We start from the raw sequence: 27,084 nt of genomic DNA on the forward strand, positions 1-27,084 counted from the left end.
CAGACAGGCCTTAAAGGAAGAGTTAAAGATTAAAAATGTATTCACTATTTACTCACTTCACTTATTTCAATACTATAGGAGTTATTAAATTATATATTTTGTGTTCTATTTAAAAAAAGAGTGTTTAAAACAAATGAAGGGTGTAATGAAAATGGTAAGTAATGTTTGTGTGAACTATCTCTTTAAAAATGCTAGGAAATGATAAACTTTTAATCCATTATGATTAAACCCTATATTAATCTATAATCCCAACATTGCATATCCTGAGATGAGACTATTGCAGATGCACACATTGTGATATCGATGCTGAAATAATATATTGTGATGCCCTAACTTGAATTTAGATTAGTTGTCTTTACTTTTATTCTGTCCTTGGCCAAAAACTTGCTCTGACATTGTTAGAGCTGTTTAAGCATGATCAAACTCAATTTTACATAGATATAAATACAAATTTAAACAAAATAGACAGTTGCGTGTTCTATATGTGCTGTAATACATTTGAACGTCATTGTTTTCATGGCATACGTAGACATTACAAAAATCAATAGGTCATGAAAACTGACTTGAAAGTTATGGAATTTTAGTAGTAAAAAATGTGTATGAAGCCTGCTTGTGATAGTTCTATTGGAGACCTTGATTTATATTGTATATATTGTAGTCTGTATATTTGTATCTCAGAAACTAATGAATTATTAATATTTTACATTAAATTTTTGATGAAACTGAACAAAAAATGTGGCAAAATTACTGAGTAAAATTAAAAGCAAAACAACATTGAACTTCATTGATGATTGAGATAAAGATGAAATAAAATAAAGATTAGATGGATAGTAAATTAAAATGTTAAATACTTTAAAGTGCAAAAATTTGTGTGAAACTAATGGTGAAAATATTTTTTTTGCTGAAACAAACTGGATAAGGAAAAGATAAATATAAACATGACAAACTGAAATACTAAAGTAAAACAAAGAATGTTTTGTCAAATTATTTAAAACTAAAAATTACAATTAAATATGACTGCACTGGGCGGTTTGCTACCGAGTGTGACTCTGCTGTGATGACAATCAGCACCTCCAAGCCCGAGACCATGGTGCTCCACCGGAAAAAGAGGGTTTGTCATCTTTAGGATGGAAGAAAGTCCTTACCCCAGGTGGAGGAGTTCAAGTATCTTGGCGTTTTGTTTACGGGTGAGGGAAGGATGGAACAAGAGATTTACTGGCGGATTGGTGCAGCAGTAATGCGGTTCATGTAGGATCTACGAAACTGTTAGAGGAGGACGAATTAATCGTTTGTTTACCTGGGTCTCTTCATGGTTCTCGGGGCGTGGGCAAATCATAGCGGCGTTGTGATTGGCCAGAGCGTATGTCAATCAAACGACCAACGGAAGGGTGAGTTTGGGCGAGTTGTACGTGTCCACGGCCCTTAATCGCGTCTAAGCTAATCTTGGGCTACGGTTGGACGTCTATTAGATTTTCACTGAATTTCACCGGCTATTGGACGTTTATATGAAGCCGTCTAAATTACGTCTAGTCTAAACTTGGGCTATGCTGACGTCTATTAGATTTTCACTGACAGCCTAAATTTAGCCTTGATTTAGCCTAGACGTCTAGGCTATGTTTAGACGTCTAAGAGACGTCTTTTAGACCAAAAATGCTTGCTGGGGGTGGACATGTTAAGCTTGACAACATTCAATTTCAAACACAACATGAGGAAAAACAGGAAACATAGTTACTGTGTGTCAAAGCGGATGTTTTACCCTCCTCTGAAGAAAGGGGAAAAACGGGCATGGGGGACGCCAATGAGTACATCAGACGGTTTCTTAAAGGGGCATTTACCACATCGTGACAGGGTGGAGAGCAATTTCAAGGGCACGTGCAAAATGATTAATCATGTTATAAAAACAAAATAGTTATTAAAATTACGTTGTTTTTATTTTGGTCAAATAACTTGTTAGAGACAATGAGAATATTTAAAACTCTTTCTTCATTTGATCTAATCGACCTACATTCTGTAGTCACTGAAGCGGTGTGACATGGCAAAATCACATCCATTTAATGAAAGAACATGGACAGATTGACAAAAACATATTTCAAAACACGTTCAATGCTACCTGCGTGTGTGAAGGTTTAACCAACCATATTGAAACATGAGAGTTTCATTATTTCGCATTATGTTCATAAAGGATTGATCCCGTCTTGAGGGACATCAAAAGCACTTTATAGTGATAACGACCCATTTGCAGTTATTTTGTCAATAAATGCAAAGAAAATTATCTTTTTGGTGCAACTTTTTATTATTATGGGTAAGTTTCATGTGCATAAAAAAAGACAAACTAGATCAAAGCCAAATTCAGCTTGTTTCATTCAAGAGACTGGGGACTACTACACAAGTTTGGAGAACATTGTTAATAAAGAAGCAAAGAAGATTTGTAATATTCCCAAGGACGAAGACTGCGGAGCGTGTTTAAGGCTGGGGAAGGCTTGGCTTCCCCCTGGCCAGAGACCATGGAGATAGCAGCAAAGGAAAAAACTGCTCTGAAAACACGACAACTTTCGCATTGAAGAATAAAGTCACTACATGTATAAGTATACCGATACCCCAACACATAATTCAAAGCACAAAAAGCCGGAATATCAAGCAAGACAAAACAGTGACGGACAGGGCCGCTGCTGGCCAAAATGTGCCCTATGCAAAATTTTACTGTGATGCCCCCACAGAGGAACAAAAAAACACACAAACATATGTATTTAAACACATATTTAATTATGTATATACATAAATATGCATTTAAACACTCAAAATTATACTTAAACATTCAAACATTTGTTACAAAATAATAGCTTACATTAAAATAAACACTGACATGTCTCCTGCAGAAACATTCCTAATTACAAACATTTTCAAAAGGTAAGGAATAAAACCCTCCCTGTACCTGATGGACGGTCCTCGGTGCTGCACCCTGTGTATGTATCTTCGCCGCTGCTGGTGTCTCTGGAGCAGTGCTGGTCATTCCACCTTATCTTTTTTTGTGACAAATATCAGCTTTGAACCTCCAAGTGCAGCACAGAAGAAGTTGGTCATTTAAAGAAAAAACTCATGAGTCATGACATACCATCAAAATAATGGGTTGGTCAAGCACTTTTCATCATGTGTCTAAACTACAACCACAATGTAGGCCTAGATTTAACCTGCACTATAATCTTTGGTGACAAAAGCCGGCCCTCGCTTTCAGTATAAATCAAAGACATTTGTGATTTTCAAGAATTGTTGACTGTATTTTTAAACAAAAAAAAATGAACATTAAGAAACAAATAATAATCAGGTGACGCAGTTGTAACTCCTAGCAAGTCACCTGCACATAAATAAGGTAACCCCAGCCCAACCAAGCAGGCTGATTCCAAGGTTATTTCCACATTTTTCTTTTTGATCAACACGATGTCTGACACACTTGAAGGACTGATCAGTGCTAACACCCTTAAGATTGAAGGTATGAAAAAAACAATAGACTTTGTGTGTGCTGAAGTTAAAGATGTAGAAGAATGTGGAAGCCGTGCAAGGCTGAAAATTCAAGAAAAGCTCACGGGCGCTTGGGAAATGCGTATAACGAATCTGGAAAGATATTCTCGTAGAAAAATTTGAGGCTACTTGGGGTACCTGAATCTTTCAAGGGAGACATCAGATCTGAGGTGATTCGAATCTGCAGCGAAACTTATCCAGATGCCAGGATGAGGTACCCTGATGTTGTCGACACTGTGCATTGCATAGGGAGGAGAGATGACAACGCAAAACCTCACGCCATTATCATGCAATTTACCTCACGGGTAGTTCACAATGTCTTGTGTAAAGCGGCTAAGAATTCACAGCTTCTCAAAGAAAATAACTTGCGCTTCGAGGAGGATCTGTCATTTCTGGACCAGGAAAGAAGGAAGAGCTTGTGGCCCAAAGTAAAAGAGTCAAGGGCTGCCGGAAAAGTGGCATATTACATCGGGACACGTGCATTCATTGAAGGTGTAAAGGTTACTGTTTAAGCACTGAAATGACAACCTGACTGTTTCAAGTCATTACGGCTTTAGAGATTACCTTATTTTTCTGCTGGATTTATGACTAAGTGATTTAAGTTGGTTATTGGGCTCTGTTCATCTCAACACCTTTACATTTAGTCAGTTTTGACTTTTTGCCTTTGTTTGACCTCATAGTCAACAACTGTTCTTTGTCTTTTGTCACTTATATGTCGTTATCGTTCATTTCACTTAATGTCAGGGGTCTAAGAAACAATGCTATGCGCAAAACACTTTTTTTGTTTGGTAAAAACTATGGTTCGGACTGTTTTTTTAGGAGGATGCTAAATTCTGGAGATCTCAGTGGGGGGACTGATGTGGATGTCTCATGAGACAGAACGGTCAGCAGGTGTCGCTATTTTCAAAAACAAGTTTTGTGGGGAGATTTTGCATTCTGTTAGTGATGATGAGGGTCACTTTCTATTGCTTGTTATAGAATTACATATTATAAAGTGTAAATTTTTGGAAAAAGATTATTATTATTTAATTGACTATAAGTCATATAGGATATTTTGTCTTTAGTGGCTATAAAAACAAAAAGTCTTTTAAAAGTTAAAAATGGATTTCAATGTATAACCTTATATAATTTCCCCTCTGGTCTCTGATTTTTTATTGTTTTTTTTATTTACTTAATTTATGTTTTTTCCTTTTTTCACCTTCTTTAAAATGTGTTTTGCAGATTGTCACAACATGTCCGTCTTTTTCTAATGCTCCAATTTTCTCTAATATACTGTTAACTGTTTTTGAAAGCATTCATTCATTCAGTTTCTTTTCAGCTTAGTTTCTGCCTTTTTTATTCCGGGGTCGCCACAGCGGACTGAACTGCCAACTTATCCAGCATGTTTTACGCAGCGGATGCCCTTCCAGCTGTAACCCATCTTTGGGAAACACTCATTTACACTCACACTACGGACAATTTAGCCTACCCAATTCACCTGTACCGCATGTCTTTGGACAATGGGGGAAACCAGAGCACTCGGAGGAAACCCACGCGAACGCAGGGAGATGCAAAGATGCACCCATGCAAACTCCACACAGAAACGCCAACTGACCCGGCCGAGGCTCGAACCAGCGACCTTCTTGCTGTGAGGCGACAGCACTACCTAATGCGCCACTGTTTTTGAAAGCAATAAATAAACAAACAAACAAATAAATAAATAAATACATTCACACAGGACTTTTATTATGAAATGTTTTTCAACGACGACCAGGAAGTACAAAATACGTCATTTTAAAGCGTTGATTTCACTCAGCATTGGATTTATAATGTTTAATAAGAAGCCGCGCCGAAATTTCCGGCAAAGGAAAAATGAATCCAGTGATGAAGACGACAATGGAAAATTAGCTGCTGGTGAAGGTGGAAAAGATGCGGATTTAAAGGCAGATTTACCCTCAAAAGCAGGGATTTCAAGCAGTTCACGAGAAGCTCGAGAGTGTGACTCGAGTGAGGCAGAAGAGGAGGCTTCAGTTTCAGCACTCCAGACCAAAGACAGAAAACTGCACACAGACAGCAAAACACTCAGCTTCTCTGATGATAAAGACTGTAAGTATAAACACTATAGCCAGGTTTTTGATAAATGTATGTGTCTTAAAGCAAAACACTGCAGATGATCGGGGTAAAAATGTATCACAATTATTTATCAGTTGATTGATTACATTAAATGCATAATAAAATAATTAGTAATAATCTTAATTAGAAATAATAAAATATTTAGAAAAAAATATGAAAACCTATAATTGTAAACTTTCATAGTAGAAAAAAACAGCTGATGCTATAACTTAGAGGTCAGGTTTACAGCTTTCAAGATGTCTTATTTATATCTTATATCTCGTTTGGAACAATTAAATAGAGTAAATAATGATGGAATTTTCAACTTGGTGTGAAATGTAAATAAAAAGCCCAAAACCTCACGATATAGAGTTGCATGAATAAACAGTGTTTTGCCTACTACAGTGTCTCACATTAATGAAGAAATTTGACTCTTACAGCTACAGAGGGAGGTTTTCAAGTGAAACGTTCAGTCAACAGAGAAGTTTTGTTCCAAGCGCGGAAAAAAGAGGATTCTCCTGCACCTGCAACCAGTTCTCAAGGTGTGTGTTTTATTTTACATCAACTGTAATAACTACAGTGGGAAAAGTATTTATAGCGCTTTACTTTTTTCCACATTTCTTTATGTTACAGCCTTATTCCAAATAAATCTAATTAAATTCATTTATTTCCTCAAAATTCTACACACAATACCCCATCATGATGATGTTAAAAAAATATATTTTTTAATTGTTTCAAATTTATTACAAATAAAAAAGCAAAGAAATCATATGTACATAAGTTTTCACAGCCTTTGCTCAATACTTTGTTGATGCACCTTTGTTGATGGCAGCAATTACAGCCTCAAGTCTTTTTGAATATGATGCCACAAGCTTGGCACACCTTTGTTTAGGAAGTTTTGCCCATTCCTCTTTGCACTACTTCTCAAGCTTAGGTTAGATGGGAAGTGTACAGCCATTTTCAACAGTGTACAGCCATTTTCAGATCCCTACAGAGATAGGAGGATCAATAGGATTTGGGTCTGGACTCGAAGCCTGCTTGAAGATGAACCGTCGCCCCAGTCTGAGGTCAAGAGCACTCTGAAGCAAGTTTTCATTCAGGATGTCTCTGTACATTGCTGCATTCATCTTTCCCTCTATCCTGACTAGTCTTCCAGTTCCTGCTGCTGAGAAACATCCCCACAGCATGATGCTGCCACCACCATGCTTTACTGTAGGGATGGTATTAGCTTGGTGATGAGCGGTGCCTGGTTTTCTCCAAACGTAACGCCTGGCATTCATTCCAAAGTGTTCAATTTTTGTCTCATCAGACCAGAGAATTTATTTTATTATGGTCTGAGAGTCCTTCAGATGCCTTTTGGCAAATTCCGGGTGGGTAGTGGTTTCTGTCTGGCCACTCTACCATACAGGCCTGATTTATGGATTGCTGCACAGATGGTTGTCCTTCTGTAAGGTTCTCCTTACTTCATAGAAGAACGCTGTAGCTCAGACAGAGTGACCATCGGGTTTTTGATCACCTCCCCGACTAAGGCCCTTCTCCCCGATCACTGAGCTTAGATGGCCGGCCAGCTGTAGGAAGAGTCTTGGTGGATCCAAACATCTTCCACTTACGGATGATGGAGGCCACTGTGCTCATTGGAACTTTCAGAGCAGCAGAAATGTTTCTGTAACCTTCTCCAGGCTTATGCCTTGAGACAGTCCTGTCTCTGAGGTCTACAGACAATTTCTTTGTCTTCATGCTTGGTTTGTGCTTTGACATGCACTGTCAACCCTGGGACCTTATATAGACATGTGTATGCCTTTTCAAATCATGGCTAATCAACTGAATTTACCACAGATGAACTACAATGAAGTTGTGGAAACATCTCAAGAATGATCAGTGAAAACAGAATGGACCCGAGCTCAATTTAGATATGTGAATACTGATGCACTTGTGTGTTTTTTTTTTTCTTTTTTTTTTTTTTTTTTTTTTTTTTATAAATTTGCAAAAATTTCAACAAATCTTTTTCACATTGTCATTATGGGGTATTGTGTGTAGAATTTTAAGGAATAAATTAATTGAATCCATTTTGAAATAAGACTGTAACATATAAAATGTGGAAAAAGTGAAGCTCTATGAATCCTTTCCGGATGTATTGTACATAGTTCTGTACATTGATTCTTCATATGTTTTCAGGAAAGAAGAGTAAGGATGTCAGTCTCTCTGACAGTGATTCTGATGCATCAGCTGAAGACATTCCTCCTGACAGTGATGAAGAAACCTGTTCTACCATGTCAAGTTCCTCCGCTTCTTCACTACCACAACGAGGTAACTAAATCTAAAGACTAAAAATGAACCTACATAATTTTCCCTCTAATACTATAACCACAACTTTTCATTTTTATTTAAATAAATCTAATAAATATTAGATTTGGTTTCGACATTTGTTGTTTTTATTATCATCATTTCTGTCTTACACTTTGAGACTATTTCGTTGCAATAATAATTTCTAAATTATCAAATAATTATTTTTGCTTAAAGTAGTATAAACATATAAAGAAGTATTGTATTTTTATTAATACAAATTTGAAAGTAAACTGGATTAAAAAATTGTGCTATTGTTCTGTTTGAATTCATACAAAAGGTAGTACTATTAATCTTATGTTGTTTGAAAACAGCAGTGTTTAAAAGTAATTCTAGAGGACAACTATTTACAATCCTGTGGATTTAATCCTTGATTTTGTTATTCATTCTTTAAAATGTACATAGCAACATTTGTCTGAATTTTCTCTCTTTTGATGTACAAAAATGTAAATATTGAAAGAAAATAGTTTTGAACAATAGATCATTTAAAGTAAAATAGAGCAAGTGGATTTAGTATTAGGAAGATGTGGTAACAAATCTTGAAGACAAAATAATTAGCCCACATCTGATATTCTAAATATTTTTCAAATATTTCCCAAGTGATGTTTAACAGACCAAGAGTTTTTTTTTACTGTATTTTCTCTAATATTTTTCATCTGGAGAAAGTCTTATTTCTTTGACTTTGGCCTTTTTAAGGTCAATATTATTAGCCCTCTTAAGGATAAAGCACTTTTACAACGACTTTCCTGATTAACCTAAGCCAGTTAAGCCTTTAAATAGCATGTTAAGATGAATTAAAGATAACTAGTAAAATAATATTTACTGGCATCATGGCAAAGACAAAAGAAATTAGTTAAAACTATCATGTTTAAAAATGTGTTGAAAAAAAAGCTATTAAATAGCACAAAAAGATTTCAAATTTCACAGGCGGGCTCATATTTTTTCTTCAAAATGTCTTCAGCTGTATATTACGGGAACATAATGTATACTATGAGAAAATCAAATAAATAATGAACTTTGATGGATGTAAAGTAGCAGTAGGAAACCTCCCAAACAAAATTTGGAACATTTAAAATGTTAAATTGTCACTTTACAGGTTTTTTGTTGTTTTTTTTTGCTGTTGAAAAATGAAAAAACATCACAAGGTCCCTCAAGTCTCTGAAAATTCGGTTATTTCTTATGTTGTTTGTGTTACATTGTTGCTTAAATGTAAATGCACTTGTTTCCTTTATTGTTTGTCCAGTCATCATTCCTGATGCCAGAAAGATTCATGCTGCCAAAGAGAAAAGGAGACAAGCCAGAGCCCAGCAAGATTACATCTCTCTGGATTCACCTCGAACTCCTGGAAGCTTGAAGGAGGACGAGCTGAGCGATAAGGAACAAGACAGTGACAATGATCTGGATGATCATGAGCGCAGAATTGAGTTTGCACCCAAACCCAAAACTCTGAGAGAGAGAATGGCTGAGAAGATGGGTGAGAAACGTGCACTATTTGTTTATGATAGAACATTCAAATTGGTTGAGATATACAAAACATTTGCTGTGTTTGTCTTCTGTAGGGAGTGATAGTGAGGAGAGCTTTTCTGACAGCCAGGAGGAGGAAGAGCAGCAGATGTGGGAGGAACAACAGATTGGAAAAGGAGTCAAAAGGCACCAAGTGAGACCTTCTTATTGTGACACTTGATAACATTCAGTATTCAATATCTCGATATTTACTATCTTCTTATTACGCTTTGGTTTTATAGTGTTTCAAAGACCTTTCCTTATATTCCCAGAAGGAATGGCATGCTCCGAAAGCAGCCCGACAGAAGAGAGTGGAAATCCCAGAAACGCTTCCAGTAGTTAGTATTGGTGTCATTAAGAAGAGAATCACTGGAAAGTAAGTTGTAAAATATGGATTTGTTTTATAAGCCCCAAATGCTTTTGACCTCTTTTCACTTCCATTAGTGTGTAGTATGATAAAAGTCTGTAGAGTTGCATAGCATTAAGTACACACCAACGTCTCTTTCATCAGTGTACGGTAGTCAACATTTGAAGTGGATCAAAAAAACCTTTTCAGAATTGTCCTAGGACAAAAATGGGTGATATTTATTAGTTCTAAGACACTTGCTGAATAGTTTAGATCCGGGGTGTTTAAACTTGAGAAAAAAATAGATTTGAGCACTAACCCTGGCAGTGTGAACGTAGCCTAAGTGGCTATTTAAAATACTTTGAATGTTTTATATTTTGTTACAGACATACAGTGTCATCCTGCAACTGTTTTTTTCTGCATATGAAATGTCCCAAACACCATTTTTAACTGTCCAAAATGGGGGAAAAAATGTTGTTTTTACCCTCTAATAGTCAAAACATGTAAAATACTATGTATGCATTGAAAACAGTCAGGAAAAAGTGTTTTATGTAAATTCGGACCATGAGTCCACAAATATGGACATATTTTTTCTCTAAAAGTACATATTATTAAAAGGTAATACTTAATTTTTCTAATTAGGTTCCAATTAGCCCAAATAGCAAACAGAAATAAATGCATACAAAAAAAAAAAAAACACCTTGGGCCTTAAGTGTTTAAAGTTCCGAGCTTGTACGCAATACGCACGCACACTAGATTAAAGGCTGATTTTAACAATGGCTGAAGCTATTAACTAAGGGCCATTCATATATCGCATCTTTTGAAATGAAAGACATTTAGCAAGTTATAATTTTAAGAACAAGCATGACCAGACTGTCTATACCAGATGTCAAATTGGACATTGTAGGTTGACACACACACATATATATATATATATATATATATATATATATATATATATATATTTACTGAATAACGAAGCACCACCTAAATGTAATCACTGCCAGGCTGCTCTTGCCATAAAACATATTTTGTTGGAATGTGGAAGTTTAAATTCCAATAGACACAATTTTTATAAGGAGAGTACTTTAAATTATTTTTTAATTTAAATTTAAATTTATCAGAAATTTAAATTATTTATCAAAAATTTAACTGAAATATCATATTTAACTTTGAATATATGTTTGTGTGAGTTTCATCTATTTACATTTTTTTATATTTGTCTAAGTAACTTTTTTTTATTGTAATACGAATTTGTTTTATTATGTAATGTTTTATATATATCAATTTTGCCATGAAATAGCCATAAGTTGCTGATGTGGCAATAAATAAATAATTAATAATTATGTCGTCTTTTGCTCACGTTATTTTCAATGGAGGCATCACGTTCACGCTTTTCATGTGCACCTAGTTGAATAAGTGGCATGTGTGCACGTCGAGTCACGTGACAAGAACTGGACCATTCAGCTTGATAGTTTGTATGAAAAAGAAATACAAAATGAAAATACCAAACAATACCAAACAATTGGTTACTGTGCAGCAATAAATAACGCTTTAAAGTGTGAGAAGTTTACATAAGATTTTTCTAAACTAGTAGAGTTTGGAAACTAATGAATGTATATTAATCGATATCACCATTAAACCATGATTATTCCTCAGACTATAATTGTACAACCAAAATCTATATCAGTTGCCTCCCTATAGTAAATGCATACTTATCGTAAAAAAACTAACTGCACAACCAACCTCAGACCTTTGTATGGTATTGTGAAGTCATAAATACAAATAAGGCATTAAAAAAATCAACCGATTTACTCCAGATTGGATTCGCTGAGGGAGGTACACAGGGCACGGGAGGCGCAGCTAAGGAGGATGCAGCTGGATGTGGAAATGGCCAAAACCTCTTTAGAGGGCCTTGAAAACAACAATGCAGATGAGCAGCTCCGATTTTACCGCACCATGAACGTTTTCTCACAGAACCTGCTGGAATGCCTATCTGAGAAGGTAATCTTTGTCATTCAGTGTAGTTCTATAAAGATCCTCCATATGATATAATCCTCTAAAGTAGGTTTGTTTTATCTTTCAGATGGCTTTAATAAACTCAGTTGAGCTGGACATGCACGGTCTCTATATTGACCAGGCGGAGGCACTCTTGAGTCAGAGAAGAGAAGCATTACAAGAGGAGTCCTCTCGGATTCAGAAGTTAACTTGTAAGACTGCATCTGCATTCAGCCTTCTAGTTAGATAGATATAGTACAAATATTTTTCATTATCTTTTAAATCAGAACTCAAGAGACACCAGTTTAGTGTGACTTCCTTATTATAGTGCCTTGAGAGCCAACATACTGTTAAACTAATACTTATTATTCCTCCATATTCTTCTTATTAGACTATTTTAAAAACGCATCTCTTTCTAGACTGTTCATACTACAACCACAAAGCTAACTCCAAACCTCCAAACCATACTGAATTAAGTGACTATAACTTTTTTAAATAACTTTGTGCCAGACTGTCATACATGCTTAAGGTTGGGCTCATTTTCAACTCAGTCTACCCATCTGCCAATCAACTGATGACCTGTCATCTTACTAGCCACACCCTAGCAACCACTTACGGCACCCTAGCCACTGTCCGATAGACTTCCATTGAAAAAAACTGCCATTAACTTTACATTGAACATACTAACAACACCATACCAATTCATACTAGCAACCTACTAAACCATACTAGAAATAAACTAACGACATACCAATCATACTAGCAACATGCTAACAATATACAAATGCATAGTAGAAACATACTAATCATGCTTGCAACATGCTAATTCATACTAAATTCATGCTAACAACATTTGACATAAAAACCATGCAAATTTATGTTAGCAACTGCCTAGCAACCACTCAGAACACCTTAGCAACCGCCTACTAATGACTTAGCAACCACTCAGAAGACCCTAACAACTGCCTAGCAACTGCCTAGCAACACCTTAGCAAACACTTAGAACACCCTAGTAACCCCTTTGCAACGCCCTAGCAACCACTGAGTACACTTAACAACTGCCTAGCAATGCCTTAGCAACCAACTACAACACCCTAGCAATGCCTTAGTAACCACTCAGAACACCCTAGCAACATCTTAGCAACCGCCTAGCAACCACTCAAACCATCTTAGCAACTGCCTAGCAACACCTTAGCAACCACTCAGAACACCCTAGCAACTGCCTAGAAACACCTTAGCTACCACTCAGAATACCCTAGCAACACCTTAACATCTACCTGGACCACCCTAACAACCACCTAGCAATGCCTTAGCAACCACCTAGAACACCCTAGTAACCACCTAGCAATGCCTTAGTAACCACTCAGAACACCTTAGCAACCGCCTAGCAACCACTCAGAACATCTTAGCAACTGGCTAGCAACGTCACTGCACACAACATTTGGATACGACTGCCGGATTACACCCCCTTGTAGCATTCGCACAAATTTTCAGTTCTGACGTGCACCATGGGAGAGAAGCTGTTCTGGCAGTGTGCGAAATAAAAGCAAGAGCCTAAAAGCCCCTTTCACACAGTGATACCGGTAAATATCCGGAAAATTTCCGGAACGACTTTACCAGTATATTCAAAAAAGCGCTGTTCACACAGGCGAGGACGTTACGGAAATTTTCCGGAAAAGAGCATTCACACATCCATTCCAAAATACCGGTAAATTCTGACATCATTAACCAGAAATGAGCTTTAAACGGCTGTGCTTGTATTTGTAAACATTTGACTAAATTACAAACTCTGTGGATGATCAATATTGTGAACAACTTTCGCAGGATCACTTTCGCATGTTGAGATGTTCATAATATGTGCGTGTGCAGGCGCTCACAGGCGGTTTCACAGGCACAAGCAAAGCTTGAAGGTTAACAAACAACGGCTTATCATAAGCATCTCATCGATGATTATTTACAGAGTTGGCATTAAGAAGAACATAAAAACGTGATCTGACTAACTTCTAGCAGCTAAATGTGTCTGGAAAAATATTCAAAGACTTTTATTCTCATAACCGCGCGGACGTAAATGCATCTGACTGTTGTGATTGGCGAAAGCGGATGTCTCACGTCAGCACGTTCTAGACGTGCACGCGCTTATTCCGTCAATCTTCCTTCTGCGTTCACACAGCGCAGCATTTCGGCAAATTGCCGGTAATGTTACAACCTCTCTTTCCGGAAAATAGCCAGAACGAATTTACCGGTATTTTTAAAAAGGACCTGTTCACACATACAACCTTTCCGGAAAATTGCCGGAAAGGTCTGTATGTGTGAAAGGGGCTATTGTCTCTGTGCATTTATCATGGTTGAATAAATGAACGAATACTAGAAACTCATGGAACGCAAAAAATATTGGAAGGAATGTGGAGACAACGTAAAACATAATATTTTTATTACTTTATTACTTACATTTATGAATAGAAAAGTTTTTTTTAAATATAGACTTTTTCTGATCACCAAAATAAACTACTATTTCTCATCTCGCGCACACGGACCTGCTTGGACAACACTGGAATACATCACATCCGGTCGGCTGGTCGCATACGGTCTAGTCGCACTAGTTCAAATATTTAAACGGATCCGCAGCTCAAATCGCATCCGAACTTTCCGCATACGGAGATGATCGGAACTCTACGCAGCTCCCACACTACTCTCCATTGGAAATGAATGACTGCCGGTCTGACGCTTGTCGTTTGTCATGTGCAGTGGAAAGGAGGCTTTAGCAACCACTCAGAACACCCTAGCAACACCTTAGCAAGTGTTGAAAAATAGGAATCTTTTTTTTATTATTATTTTTGTCTCTTTTTCTTTTAGTCAAACAATTATTTGTATTGGTCATGTAAGGGTCATATAGTGTACTTCTACTGTTGTGTGTGAGTGCTGTGCATACTAATTTGCATTTTTGCAGAAGTAGATAGATGCGGGTCCAAAATTAAATTCAGCTCAGCAGAAACGTCCTGTCTGAGGAGAGGTGTTAAAACTGAACACAGAAAGATGTATGCTTTGTTGTTGTGCAGAGAATTTGTAGAAAAAGAGGAAGTATGTCAAAGGTGCGGCCAATGGAGGACTGAACAATGACTGACAAGTGACGTTACACCAAAACTCCACCTGTTAATATCAGTTGTGTATATATGCTGGAGTCAGGAAATGTATGTTAGTTGCGCACCTCCTGAATGTAATTCTTGTATTGCATTGGGGTAACGTAACCCAGAGCTCTGTCATCGAATTATTCATTTATATCTAATAAATTACTAATATTTTTGGCATTGAAGAAAACACTCTCCAGACCTTTTTTTCTTGAACACGCATGGAATTGGCAAGATATTCCAACACAAGAAATTGGAAAACCTTAGCAACCACCTAGAACACCCTAACAATGGCTTAGCAACCATTCAGAACACCCTATCAGCCGCCTAATAAGAAACATGCCTGTCCAAACTAGAAACGTGCTAACGTGTATGTAGTTTGTCCACAAACTTTACTTTTTTAGTTTTTAAAATTTCTTTTTGAGAGAGTTGATTGTTTAGAAATATGTAGTTTTGTGTGTTTGTGTTTTGTTTTAATTAGTACAGCACTGTGGTCAACCCTGAGCTGTTTTTAAAAGTGCTTTATAAATAAATATAAATGAATAGATGAGACTTCACATTTGAGGCCATTTTTGTATAATTATAATAATCATATCTTTAGTCAATCTTAGGACTGAACACACCGTTATTCATATGATATTGTTTATTTTGGTTGTCTCATAGATAACACTGATTCACACAGCAATGGTGACACAGCCGGAGACTGCAGCCCTACTCAGCAGAGGTGAGATGGATTATTATGTCTGCACTTTCCCCATTACTGAATGTTATTGCTGTAAACACTGGATACACGAAGCCTGACATTATGAAACCCTACAGATTACAGCCTTTTGAGGCTCTCCGAGATGCTTATAATCTTTAAATTACAGTTGTCAAAGTCATTTATCACCAGTTTTTCAATTCTCTGTTTTTTTTTCGTGCCCAAGCTTGTCTGAAGATGACATTGGATGTGTGCCGTGTGACTGGGAACCAACGGTCGAGCAGAAGGAGGAGATTGAAAGTAAAAGAGGTGGGAGTAGTTTCAGAGATAGAAATGCCATGAGAATAGGAAGATTGCTTCCAATACCTGTGTTTAAAGTTGATATTAAAAATGACTTTTATTTTCAGCTGCTCTGCTGAAAAAGGCACAGGAAGTGTTTGCTGATGTTCAAAATGAGTTCTGGGATGTAAAGAAAATCCTCTCCAGATTTGATGAGTGGCGCGTCTCCTTTAAAGACTCTTACAATAATGCCTACATTGGGCTGTGTCTCCCAAAACTCCTGGCACCCTTGATCCGACACCAGCTCATTGGCTGGAACCCTCTACAGGTAATATAGGACCTGTGTATATCTGCTTGTTAAGTGTGACATCACACAAAATGGCTTCCGGGTCCAAGCACTCTATCAAACTGTATGGGGAGACTCATGAAAGGGTAATAATAAACACTTACAAAGCGCTGTAAAGGCTCCTACACACCGGGACGCTTTTCGTTTGCGTTTATCGTCATCGTTTTAAGAGACGTTTTTCAATATTAAAACCCAATTGATTTTCACTGGCGTCAAGCAGAAGAGTATGCAAAATCACTCCTTGATGTTAGATGGCGCTACACAACTTTAAGCTTCTGACACCCGCTTATAACGCAAAAAAAGATAATGAGAGGAAGTTCACATGCTTGTTGTTAAAGTTACTGGTGACTTGAACATGCATAGATGGTTCAAGTAGCAGCTCCAGCTCTAGCGGTGAAGAAATTATTATTGTTCACAGAGCAATAAGCAGCTCCACATTCATATCGCCTCTGGGCATCTTCTTCAATGTGAGCTTGCAATTGGGTTTTGCGCTTAAGCGCCTCCAAGTGTTGTTTACTGTAATTTCAGCAGATCTGTGCACATGAACAAAAGTGCCAATCTGATTGGTGGAGAAGGTTTTGGCGCGGCACGTCAAAACAAAAAAACAAGCATGAAGCGTTTTTTTTTAAAAATGACGCTTTTGCGCCTGCCGTTTTGCTTGTTGGTGCGCACGATCACATTGACGCCCTTTATTTAGTCACGAGGCGTTAAACGTTTATGGAAAACAAGAGCAAAAAACATCTCTGTGTGCACTGGCCTTAATACTTTCGAAAATCACAATCACAATGTATACATCCATACCTAATATCAAATGGCCAGAAAGTGATACATTTTTTTATAAATTGTGTAATTTATTAAGGTTAATTGGTATTTGTGATGCAGCAAGTCCAGAGAGCGACATGTACGCTATGATTTTATATGACATTCACATTAAAGTGTGATAGGACTAAAAATTGGCCATAAACCAATACTTTCTCAGTTCAAATGACTAGCGTCTTGGACCCAGAAACAGTATTTCATATGTGACCAATACGTCACGACTTAACAAGCGGATAGATTGTATAAGAACTCAGAGAAGATTATATTGCTCTTGTGTAATATCATTTTGTGCCACATTAAAATGATCGAAAAGTGGTGTGTTTAGAAGTGAAACGGCCCATATTTTAGGCCATGACCAGGCATCTTCTGTGCACATTTGTATAAAAAAATAAAGAAAATCTGTGGATTTACGCAGAATGATTTTGGGAGTAACGTAAAACATGAAATAAAATAAACATATACTTTTTTAAATTTTACTTAAGGTTTACAATAGGCTTGTCACAATAATCAATATGTCGACTGATCACACAACACATGGACAAGACCTCAGTACATTTTGGTGATTCAATATAAAGTGCATCCAAAAAGTATTCATAGATTTATTAAAAATAAAAAAGCTGAAAAATCACATGTACGTCTGTATTCACAGCCTTTGCAGCAACTCCAGCCTCAAGTCTTTTTGAATATGATGCCACAAGCTTGGCACACCTGTATTTGGGAATTTTTGCCCATTCCTCTTTGCAGTACCTCTCAAGCTTTATCAGGTTGAATGGGAAGTAACGGTGTACAGGCATTTTCTGATCTCTCCAGAGATGTTCATTAGGATTTAGGCCTGGACTCTGGCTAGGCCACTTAAGGACATTCACCAAATTGTTGTGAAGCCATTCTTTTGATATTTTGACGGTGTGCTTTGGGTCATTGTCCTGCTGGAAGATGAACTGTCGCCCCAGTCTGAGGTTAAGAGCACTCTGAAGCAGGTTTTCATTCAGGATGTCTCTGTACATTGCTGCATTCATCTTTCCCTCTTTCCTGACTAGTCTTCCAGTTCCTGCTGCTTAAAAACATCCCCACAGCATGATGCTGCCATCACCATGCTTCACTGTAGGGATGGTATTAGCCTGGTGATGAGCTGTGCCTAGTTTTCTCCAAACGTAACCAGAGAAACCAGACCAGAGAATTTAGTTACTTATGGTCTGAGAGTCCTTCAGATGCCTTTTGGCAAATTCCAAGCAGTGAGTGGCTTCTGTCTGGCCACTCTAACACAGGCCTAATTGGTGGATTGCTGCACAGATGGTTGTCCTTCTGTACAATTCTCCTTACTTCATAGAAGAATGCTGTAGCTCAGACAAAGTAACCATCAGGTTTTTGATTACCACCCTAGATGGCCAGCCAGCTGTAGGAAGAGTCCTTGTGGATCCAAACATCTTCCACTTATGGATGATGCAGGCCACTGTGCTCATTGGAACTTTCAGAGCAGCAGAAATGTTTCTATAACCTTCTCCAGCCTTGTGCATCGAGACAATCCTGTCTCGGAGGTCTACAAACAATTCCTTTGTCTTCATGCTTGGTTTGTGCTTTGGCATGCACTGTCAACCCTGTGACCTTATATAGACAGGTGTATGCCTTTTCAAATCATGTCCAATCAACTGAATTTACCACATGTGAACTCCAATTACGCTGCTGAAACATCTCAAGAATGATCAGTGGAAACAGAATGTACCTGAGCTCAATTTAGACCTTCACTGCAAAGGCTGTGAATACTGATGTACATGTGATTTTACAGCTTATTTATTTTTTAATAAATTTGCAACAATTTCAAAAAAATCTTTGTTCACATTATCATTATAGATGTTGTGTGTAGAATTTTGAAGAATTAAATTAATTTAATCCATTTTGGAATGCATAAAAAATGTGGAAAAAGTCAAGCTCTATGAATACTTTCCCAATGCACTTTAAATACTATACTATAAATTACTATAGTATATTTTTTATTTGGGTGCCTGACTAAAATAGAGTGTTTGTACTAGTTCTTTTTACCTTTCACTTATTTTGTTATCATTTATCATAATTAGTATTTATTTGTTTTTTAGAATATACGTTTTTACATTCTGATTCCTGTGCCTAATTATTCAATTTTTAAAATTACTATAATTAAATTAAATACTCTTATGAATAAAATATTATATGTTCTTTGGAAGAGTGTACTTGCATTCTGGAGTTATATAATGAGTGGCATAAAATGGTCTTGCAATAAAGTGCATAAAATGAAAATAATAAAAATAAGCGCATAAAATAATAAAACTGATATCGTGTCAGGCCTTGTTTACAATGCAAATCCAATAAGATTAATTTGTTTTGTAAACAAAGCAAGTATCTTATATAATATACATTTGAAGTCAGAATTATTAACCCCCTTTGAATATTTTTTTCCTTTTTAAAATATTTCCGTTTAACAGAGCAAGGAAATTTTCACAGTATGTCTGATAATATTTTTTCTTTTGGAGAAAGTCTTATTTATTTTATTTCGGCTAGAATAAAAGCAGTTTTTAATTTTTAAAAGCCATTTTAAGGTCAAAAGTATTAGCCCCTTTAAGCTATATTTTTTGATAGTCTACAGAACAAACCATTGTTATACAATAACTTGCCCAATTACCCTGACATAATTAGCCTAGTTAAGCCTTTAATTGTCACTTTAAGCTGTATAGAAGTGTCTTGAAAAATATCAAATAATATTTACTATCATTATGGCAAAGATCAAATAAATCAGTTATTAGAAATGAGTTATTACACAACTATTATGTTTAGAAATGTGGTGAAAAAATGTTCTCTCCTTTAAACAGAAACTGGGGAAAAAAATAAATGAGGGGCTAATAATTCAGGGGGCTAACAATTCTGACTTCAGCTTTATCTGCTAAAAGATATAAAATATTACATTACAAACTGTGTTGAAATAAATCTGATAAAAATTTGCATATTAGTCAAAAATGTTTCCCCACCTCCCTCAATAGATACTTTTTTATTTGTAATTATGTTTAAAGGTTAACGCTTGGTTCTTAGCAGTTGAGAAAAATGCTGCAAAGTGGACATGGCAGGCTGACTTAAAAATTAAGCAATCTTTATAGGATATAGGATTTAGGGTTTATAGGATAAAGACTCAGCCTCATGAATAATTTTGAGATACTGTGTCACCAATGCATAAACAAAACAAAAAATCAGCATATACATTTTTTTTTGCAAAAATATAAATGATCAGGTGTTTTTTTTTAATTTATTAAAACTAATAGATGTTAACATGCATGCCTGTAATGTTTGACCATTTAAATGTCACCAAAGGTCCTTAATTTTTTCATAGCTGTCTGTCATTGATTTCTTGCCACTCGTCATTCTTGATAGAAATTCCGACATGAATTGACTGCATTGGTTTCCTGTAGGCAGAAAGTGAGGACTTTGAGGCATTGCCATGGTATTGTGCTGTTGAGAGGTTCTGTCATGGTCAGGGCTACGAGGAATCAGAGAACATGGACAAGACCACACTGCCCACCATAATTGAGAAGACCATCCTCTCTAAAGTTCAAGGTGATTCTAACATCTGTACATAACTATGCTAATAGGTTTATACCACTCACCTGTTCAAAGCATTTTATGTTGAGTTTGGAAACTGAATATTTCAATGAATGATTACTTTTGACACTTTTTAAATTTTAAGCGACTGGATAAATGATTAAATTTAACAGGATAATTTGACAGGATAAATGATTAAATATGTATTAATAGTCCCAGATAATCTTTTAGAAATAATTTTGTTCTTTGGCAGGTTTTGTAGAGCTGGTCTGGGACCCTCTTTCTGCCCAGCAGACTCGAACCCTGACAACACTATGCAGAAGAATACAGCATGACTATTCTGTGTTTAATGGCGAACAAAGCAAACCTGTCAAGGTATCGTATTTATGATGCAATAATACTCTGAATAGATGAATATAATGTCAGTAAATACAAGTGAAGTTTCATAAACTAATTTCGAGAGGAGCATGTGATATGATTAAACACTGCTGGCCACTCATCTGTAATCAGTAATAATCCAATCAGAGCGATCCTAGCTTAATATAAATGGATCATTTTATCCTTATTGCTCTGTCTTCGTTTTGGAAGAATCTCCCCTTCCACCCCATCTCATCCTTTTTCTCCCATTTCTAAAGGGGGAGCTATCGAGACCTACCTGATCTCGGATCCCCTGATATGCTTATTGACCGGGCGGGAGCCCTGGGCTCAAATATCTCAGAGCTCAGGGTTCTCTCCCGGGACAGCATGCCAAACCTGCTATAAATGACAAGCATATCTAAGTGGGAACTCTTGAACTAATATAGGATTTCATCCCACAGGCCTTTGTGGAAGCAGTCATTCAGAGATTAAGGACTGCCGTAGACGATGATGTCTTTGTCCCTCTGTACCCCAAAAAGTCAGTCAGTCGTGTTTCAGATGTTGTTCTTGATATTTTTATTTGATCAGTGGATTAAGAAAATGATTGTGTGTTTTAATATAAGTTGTCATGTCATGATTTAATAACAAAACGTGCTTTTTCCTAAAGGTTTTTAGAGGATAAGCGGTCACCGCAGTTCCAGTTTCAGAACAAACAGTTTTGGTCGGCGGTGAAGGTTTGACTTCTGGTTATGTTATGATTATTAATATAACATCCTCTTTCATTTTTTTTTATTTACCATTCAGTAATTTAGGCTTAGTAAGTTTGTCTTTAAAAAAATTGTTATTTCCACTTGTTAATGCCAGGTAATGCGTTTACTAACATGAACTAAGAATGAACTATATTTGTACACTACTAATTAATCATAGTTCAACATTCGCTAAAGCATTATTAAAATCCAAAGTTGTTAAGATGAATTAATGCACTGTAAGTTTATAGATAAATAAACACTGTAATTAATGTATTATTCATAATTTGTTCATGTTAAGAAATGTGTTAACATTATTACCTACATAATTTACTAATGTAATTCTTTTTCAATTATGCTTATTTTGAGTATTTATTAGTTTTAGCCAGAAAGGAAATTCAAAATTGACAAAGACGAGCAAATATTTATAATGCTACAGAAGACTTTATTTCGAGTAAATGCTATTCTTTTGAATATTTTATTTAAAAATATTCACAAAAGAGCATATAAGATTTAAAATGTTAAAAATAATTAATGTACATTTTACATTTTAAATAAACTTCAAAGTATTATCATTTTAATAGTTTTGATCAGTGTTAAAGAAATAGTTCACCCAAAAATACAAAATTTGCTCACTATTTAATTATCACCCTCAAGTGGTTCCAGACCTTCTGTTGAACATAACATATTTTTAAGAAAGCTGAAAACCTGTAACCATTGACTTCCATAGCACTAAAAACAAAACAAATACTATGTCAATGGTTACAGCTTTTTTTTTTTCAATATCTTCTTTTGTGTTTCACAAAGGAAAGAAAGTCAAACATATATGGAACAAGTGAAAGGTGGGTAAATGATGACAGAATTTTTGGGTGAACTATCCCTTTAATTTTGTGTACATTAATAAATATACACATTAATTATTATTCAGTCTAATATTTAGGCTTGGATATTTCTTTATTACATGCTGATTGTTTGAATATGAACTGTTTTTTTTTTCCAGTTGCTAGGTAATATGGCATTATGGGGTGGTTTGATTCCTGAGCACATTCTTAAAGAGCTGATGTTGGAGAAACTTCTGGGCCGTTATTTGATGATAACCATTCTTAATGAATCTGATCCAAAACACACAGTCCAGAAATGCAAAAAGGTGCCCATGTTTACAGTCTCAACCTAAATCTCATGCATACTACCAAGGTCATCCACTAGAAATCTAACTTGTATCTTTCTAAAAGATTGCAGGTTGTTTTCCAGAATCATGGTTTATTGATTTAAATACTGGATCATCACTACCTCAGTTGCAAAACTTCAGCAAACATCTTCTTCAAACCGCACATCTGATATTCAAGGACAACAAGGACTCCAGGTAATGTACACCTGTTAATGCATGTTAATTCCCCCTTCTTTTATGAAATTAAATAGGACTAGGTTGTATGAATGATTTAGATCATTACAGTAAAATAAATTGTCAACAATAAAAGATTTTTTTTTATTTAGTCTTTATTACAGTATGTAAATAAGTGGGTGTGGCTAACAAGCATTTTGCACTTGAAAATGTAAGTACAGAACAACTCTGTGTACAATCTCCCTTAATAAGTTAAACATTCACTTATGTAGAGCTAAAGCCTCTGCTGACTTACAACCTCCCCAGGTCCTAACGGCCACCTATTAACTTTAGACTAGGAAGAGGAAAGAATAGTATAATATGAAGTTATTTAATAAAATACTAAAATACTAGTGTTTTTTGATATACTGGTCAGAATTAAGGAAAAAGGACTGACTTGATGAATGACTACAATCATTCAGAGCATAATTCAGCATCATCTGCTTTATTCCATTAATTTCCCAAAGCAGCATCCCACTAGGTCCGAGTGCCAGCCCCAAGACACAAAAACAATTAAAGAAAAAAATGAGTTCTATCTAGGAACGGAGCATTAATTGGGGTCATTATAATTTATTGTAGCTAGCACTTATTAGGAATAAAATCTCAAAGTTTAAGAATATTGGCAAGAAATCCAATATTGTACATAGCTATTATATTTATATAAGGCCCAAATGAAAGAAAAAAAAATGTAAAGTCCATTTCATTAATGAAGTGTTTAAGGCTGCGTCCAATGCACTATTCTGCCGATCTATACTGTATGAATGCCAGTAGTATGAATGGAACTCTGACGCACTACATTTGCCATTTTGTCATGATCGCATGACTTACCCGCATCAGTTGCGTCGCTTCACTCTTAGTCATGAATTATCTTGCGGGGCATCATGGGATAGTGTAGCGTGTATCAGCTGCACACCTCAGAATCTTGCTGGAAGTAGTAAGTCATGCTGGCACTTCTCACATACTGTTTTTCGAATTCTATTAATTCGGACATATCACTTTTCTTGCATACTAATTTAGTATGCGTACTATACAGTATGGAAGTATGCAATTTCAGACGCAGCCTAATCCTATATTTTTTTGTTGATGTTTCTGGAATAACCACCTGTTTAATAAACTATATGGTGAAAAATATTGTTACCATGAAATAAAAGGACTCATAACATGAGTTTTGGTCATATCACGCACCCCTAATATAAAAAAATGGTTAAATAGCATGACTGGAACATTAATTATACAATACCTATATTACAATATTGCCTTTTTTCCCCTTCCTTTTTTCAGAGGACTTTTATCTGATGTGCTGTTTGTTCTCAAGATCATCAAGGCTCATGACAGTATTAGGACTATCACTGAAAAATATAATTGCAAAGACCTGTTAAAGGCTCTCTAGTAGCAGGCATCTTGTGTCAATGTGGTTTTATACAGTATGTTTTAAAAGTCACTTTGATATGTGTATGTATAGTGAATAAAATGTTTTATTTTGGAGCACATGGTTTTCATTTTCCTTTACCTTGGTTGGAACGGTCATTATTTGTCATAAAATGAAATATTTGTTTATTATTTCAGAATGCAGTTGTTATTTTTTATGAAATGATTTACGGTACTCATTTTACCTGTTTATGCTTGCCACGTCTATTAGAGTCTTGTGTCTCTGGAACATACATCCCCAAAAGAGCCGTTTCCTGGATCAGAAAATTCTGGTTTTAGTCCAAGATGTAGCATTTAGAGACAGCATTTGAATGGGTGATTTAGCGGCCATGAATCTGGTTCTTTTTTTTTAAGAGGATTCCTGTTGTGAAGGAACTCAGCCTTCTAAGAAAATACCCTTGCAGATGTTTGAGACAGAGAAGCTTTGCAGCCATTAGTAAAACTGATGTTTCCCTGATTGCTAACATGTTTTTCTTTCACTCATTTGAATGTGTAGACATCCATTGATGCGGTGGTATAATATTAGTTGCGCTTGCTACGAAAGCACATCGCTATTGCTTGTAGATGCAGGTTGGCCTTTTAATCAACCTTCAACCTTCTTATTGCTATAAAAATAATACCTCAGAAAACTTTTATTTAGCACTCCATTTTCTGTATGATTCAGGTTCAAACTGATACCAGCTGCACAAAACAGAGCGCATAAGAGACATGACGTGATGCGGATCTGCAAATCACAACTCAGTAGATTACAGTAGCTGACCAATTAGAGGAAAGATATGGCGGAAAATAACATGATTATTTGCAAATGAAGCATGAGTACACCTTTTACCCCCAATAAACGCAACCAAACCTTACAATATAAATAAACACTGCACCACCCGTTTAAGTTATAGAAGACAAAATAAATAAAAAAAAAAATCATTAGTTACACGTTATTCTAATGTGTCGTTGTTCCATTGTAACTATTCATTTACCAATTGAGTAATATTATTCAAAATATGGGTTCTATTTAGGTTTAGCTACATCTGATTATGTATATTTTGATTGTAATTACTATAGTAAAGTGGAGGGAAAATGTGTATCTACATCACCTTGAAGACAGTGTTACCAAAACTTTATTCTTATTCTTTACTGCTGAACACAGCTGTATTGATAAATATTTTATTTTATTATACACACACACACAGTTAAAATCAGAATTATTAGTCACCTTGAATTATTATTCAAGACTTAGTTTTATTATTTTTTATTATTCATCCGATTTAGTGACGAAGGTGAATGACAGCTCACCCGACCAATGGTAGCACACCTGAAACAGGATAGGACCACAACAAGAGAGAGAAGAGCGCAAAGCAGAAAACAACAAAAAATACTACAAAACATATGTGAAACGTAACAGCCCCCCTGTTAATTATTTCTGTTTAACAGGGAGATTTTTTTCAACACATTTCTAAAAATAATAGTTTTAATAACTCATTTCTAATATCTGATTTATTTTATCTTTGCCATGATGACAGTGAATAATATTTTACTAGATATTTTTCAAGACACTTCTACACAGCTTAAAGTGACATTTAAAGGCTTAACTAGGTTAATTAGGTTAACTAAGCAGATTAGGGTAAATAGGCAGGTTATTGTATAACGATTGTTCTGTAGACTATCGGGAAAAAAATAGCCTAAAGGGGCTAATAAATTTGTCCTTAAAATGGTGTTTGAAAAATTAAAAACGGCTTTTATTCTAGACAAAATAAAACAAATAAGTTTTTCTCCAGACGAACAATATTATCAGACATACTGTGAAGAAGTCCTTGCACTGTTAAACATCATTTGAGAAATCTCTAAAAAAGAGAAATGCTGTAGAAATATTTTTCATTTTTAGTTCATGTTGGTATAATGAAACCTTTTGTAAAGTTCAACTTACTTAAGCTTTTGTTGTTATGTGGTTTCTGAGCAATACTTGTCAATCAAAGCAAAAAATCAGCAACACCCTGGCACTGATTCAGTGATTTTACACAGGCAAAAGAGTTTGCATCCAGAAAATATACAAGTCTGCTTAAATTTTATAGCTCTTTTTATTTCTCAATAGAGACAATTGAGACTCAGTAAATAGGTTTATTGTTTTGTTGTGGCTTGTTTTGCCACTTGTGCATGTTTGAGTTTATGAGAATGACTCATGACATCATTACTCCTAAACCAAACAATGGTATTTTATTGAGCGGATCCTCAGAGACAACTTGCATTTACAGACTGTCTTTCCATCAGACCAGTCAACTATTGCCACTAAGAAATAAGAGCGTAGATGCTCCTTGAATATGGAGTAAAATTTGTGCCAATCTTTTACAAAAAAATCTAGCATTTTGAAGAGAAAAAAACACTATCCACTTTGCAAACAATCACCCGACCCGCAAACAAACAGAAACCACTTAACAAAAACAAAATAAAATATGTAAAATATAAAAAATTTAATATTAAAATTCGTATTGTTTGTAATCATATTTGTAAAACATGATACACTGAAAAAAGTATTCATTGGATTTACTTTTTT

General features: G+C 35.7%; 1 protein-coding gene across 4 annotated transcripts; it reads left to right on the forward strand.

Moving 5' to 3' along the window:
- The first annotated feature begins 5,273 nt into the window (after window positions 1-5,273).
- gcfc2 (GC-rich sequence DNA-binding factor 2) lies at window positions 5,274-24,599 on the forward strand. Of its 4 annotated transcripts, none has more exons than NM_001110107.2 (18): window positions 5,274-5,601; window positions 6,048-6,149; window positions 7,783-7,914; window positions 9,194-9,424; window positions 9,510-9,607; window positions 9,726-9,829; window positions 11,620-11,803; window positions 11,886-12,009; window positions 15,586-15,646; window positions 15,849-15,931; window positions 16,030-16,229; window positions 20,498-20,642; window positions 20,881-21,002; window positions 21,446-21,522; window positions 21,652-21,718; window positions 22,731-22,877; window positions 22,963-23,093; window positions 24,393-24,599. In NM_001110107.2, the coding sequence occupies exons 1-18, from the start codon at window positions 5,325-5,327 to the stop codon at window positions 24,499-24,501; spliced, it is 2,394 nt and encodes a 797-aa protein (NP_001103577.2). In that variant the 5' UTR covers window positions 5,274-5,324; the 3' UTR covers window positions 24,502-24,599. The 4 variants fall into 4 exon arrangements, 3 of the variants coding, with proteins under 3 accessions (NP_001103577.2, XP_005158788.1, XP_005158789.1); XR_012392757.1 differs by having other exon boundaries at window positions 5,306-5,601; window positions 22,963-23,223; window positions 24,145-24,599; XM_005158731.6 differs by having other exon boundaries at window positions 5,306-5,601; window positions 9,696-9,829.
- Window positions 24,600-27,084: the final 2,485 nt, after the last annotated feature.

Source organism: Danio rerio, chromosome 17 (assembly GCF_049306965.1).
Source record: "Danio rerio strain Tuebingen ecotype United States chromosome 17, GRCz12tu, whole genome shotgun sequence".
Classification (NCBI taxonomy): domain Eukaryota; kingdom Metazoa; phylum Chordata; class Actinopteri; order Cypriniformes; family Danionidae; genus Danio; species Danio rerio.

Excerpts from the sequence above, each read along its gene's own strand:
- gcfc2 (XM_005158731.6), top strand. The coding sequence starts at position 5,325 with ATGTTTAATAAGAAGCCGCGCCGAAATTTCCGGCAAAGGAAAAATGAA. Across the intron at positions 9,608-9,695 it reads AAGGAGTCAAAAGGCACCAA|TGTTTCAAAGACCTTTCCTT; the intron begins GTGAGACCTTCT and ends TTGGTTTTATAG. Across the intron at positions 23,094-24,392 it reads AAGGACAACAAGGACTCCAG|AGGACTTTTATCTGATGTGC; the intron begins GTAATGTACACC and ends TCCTTTTTTCAG.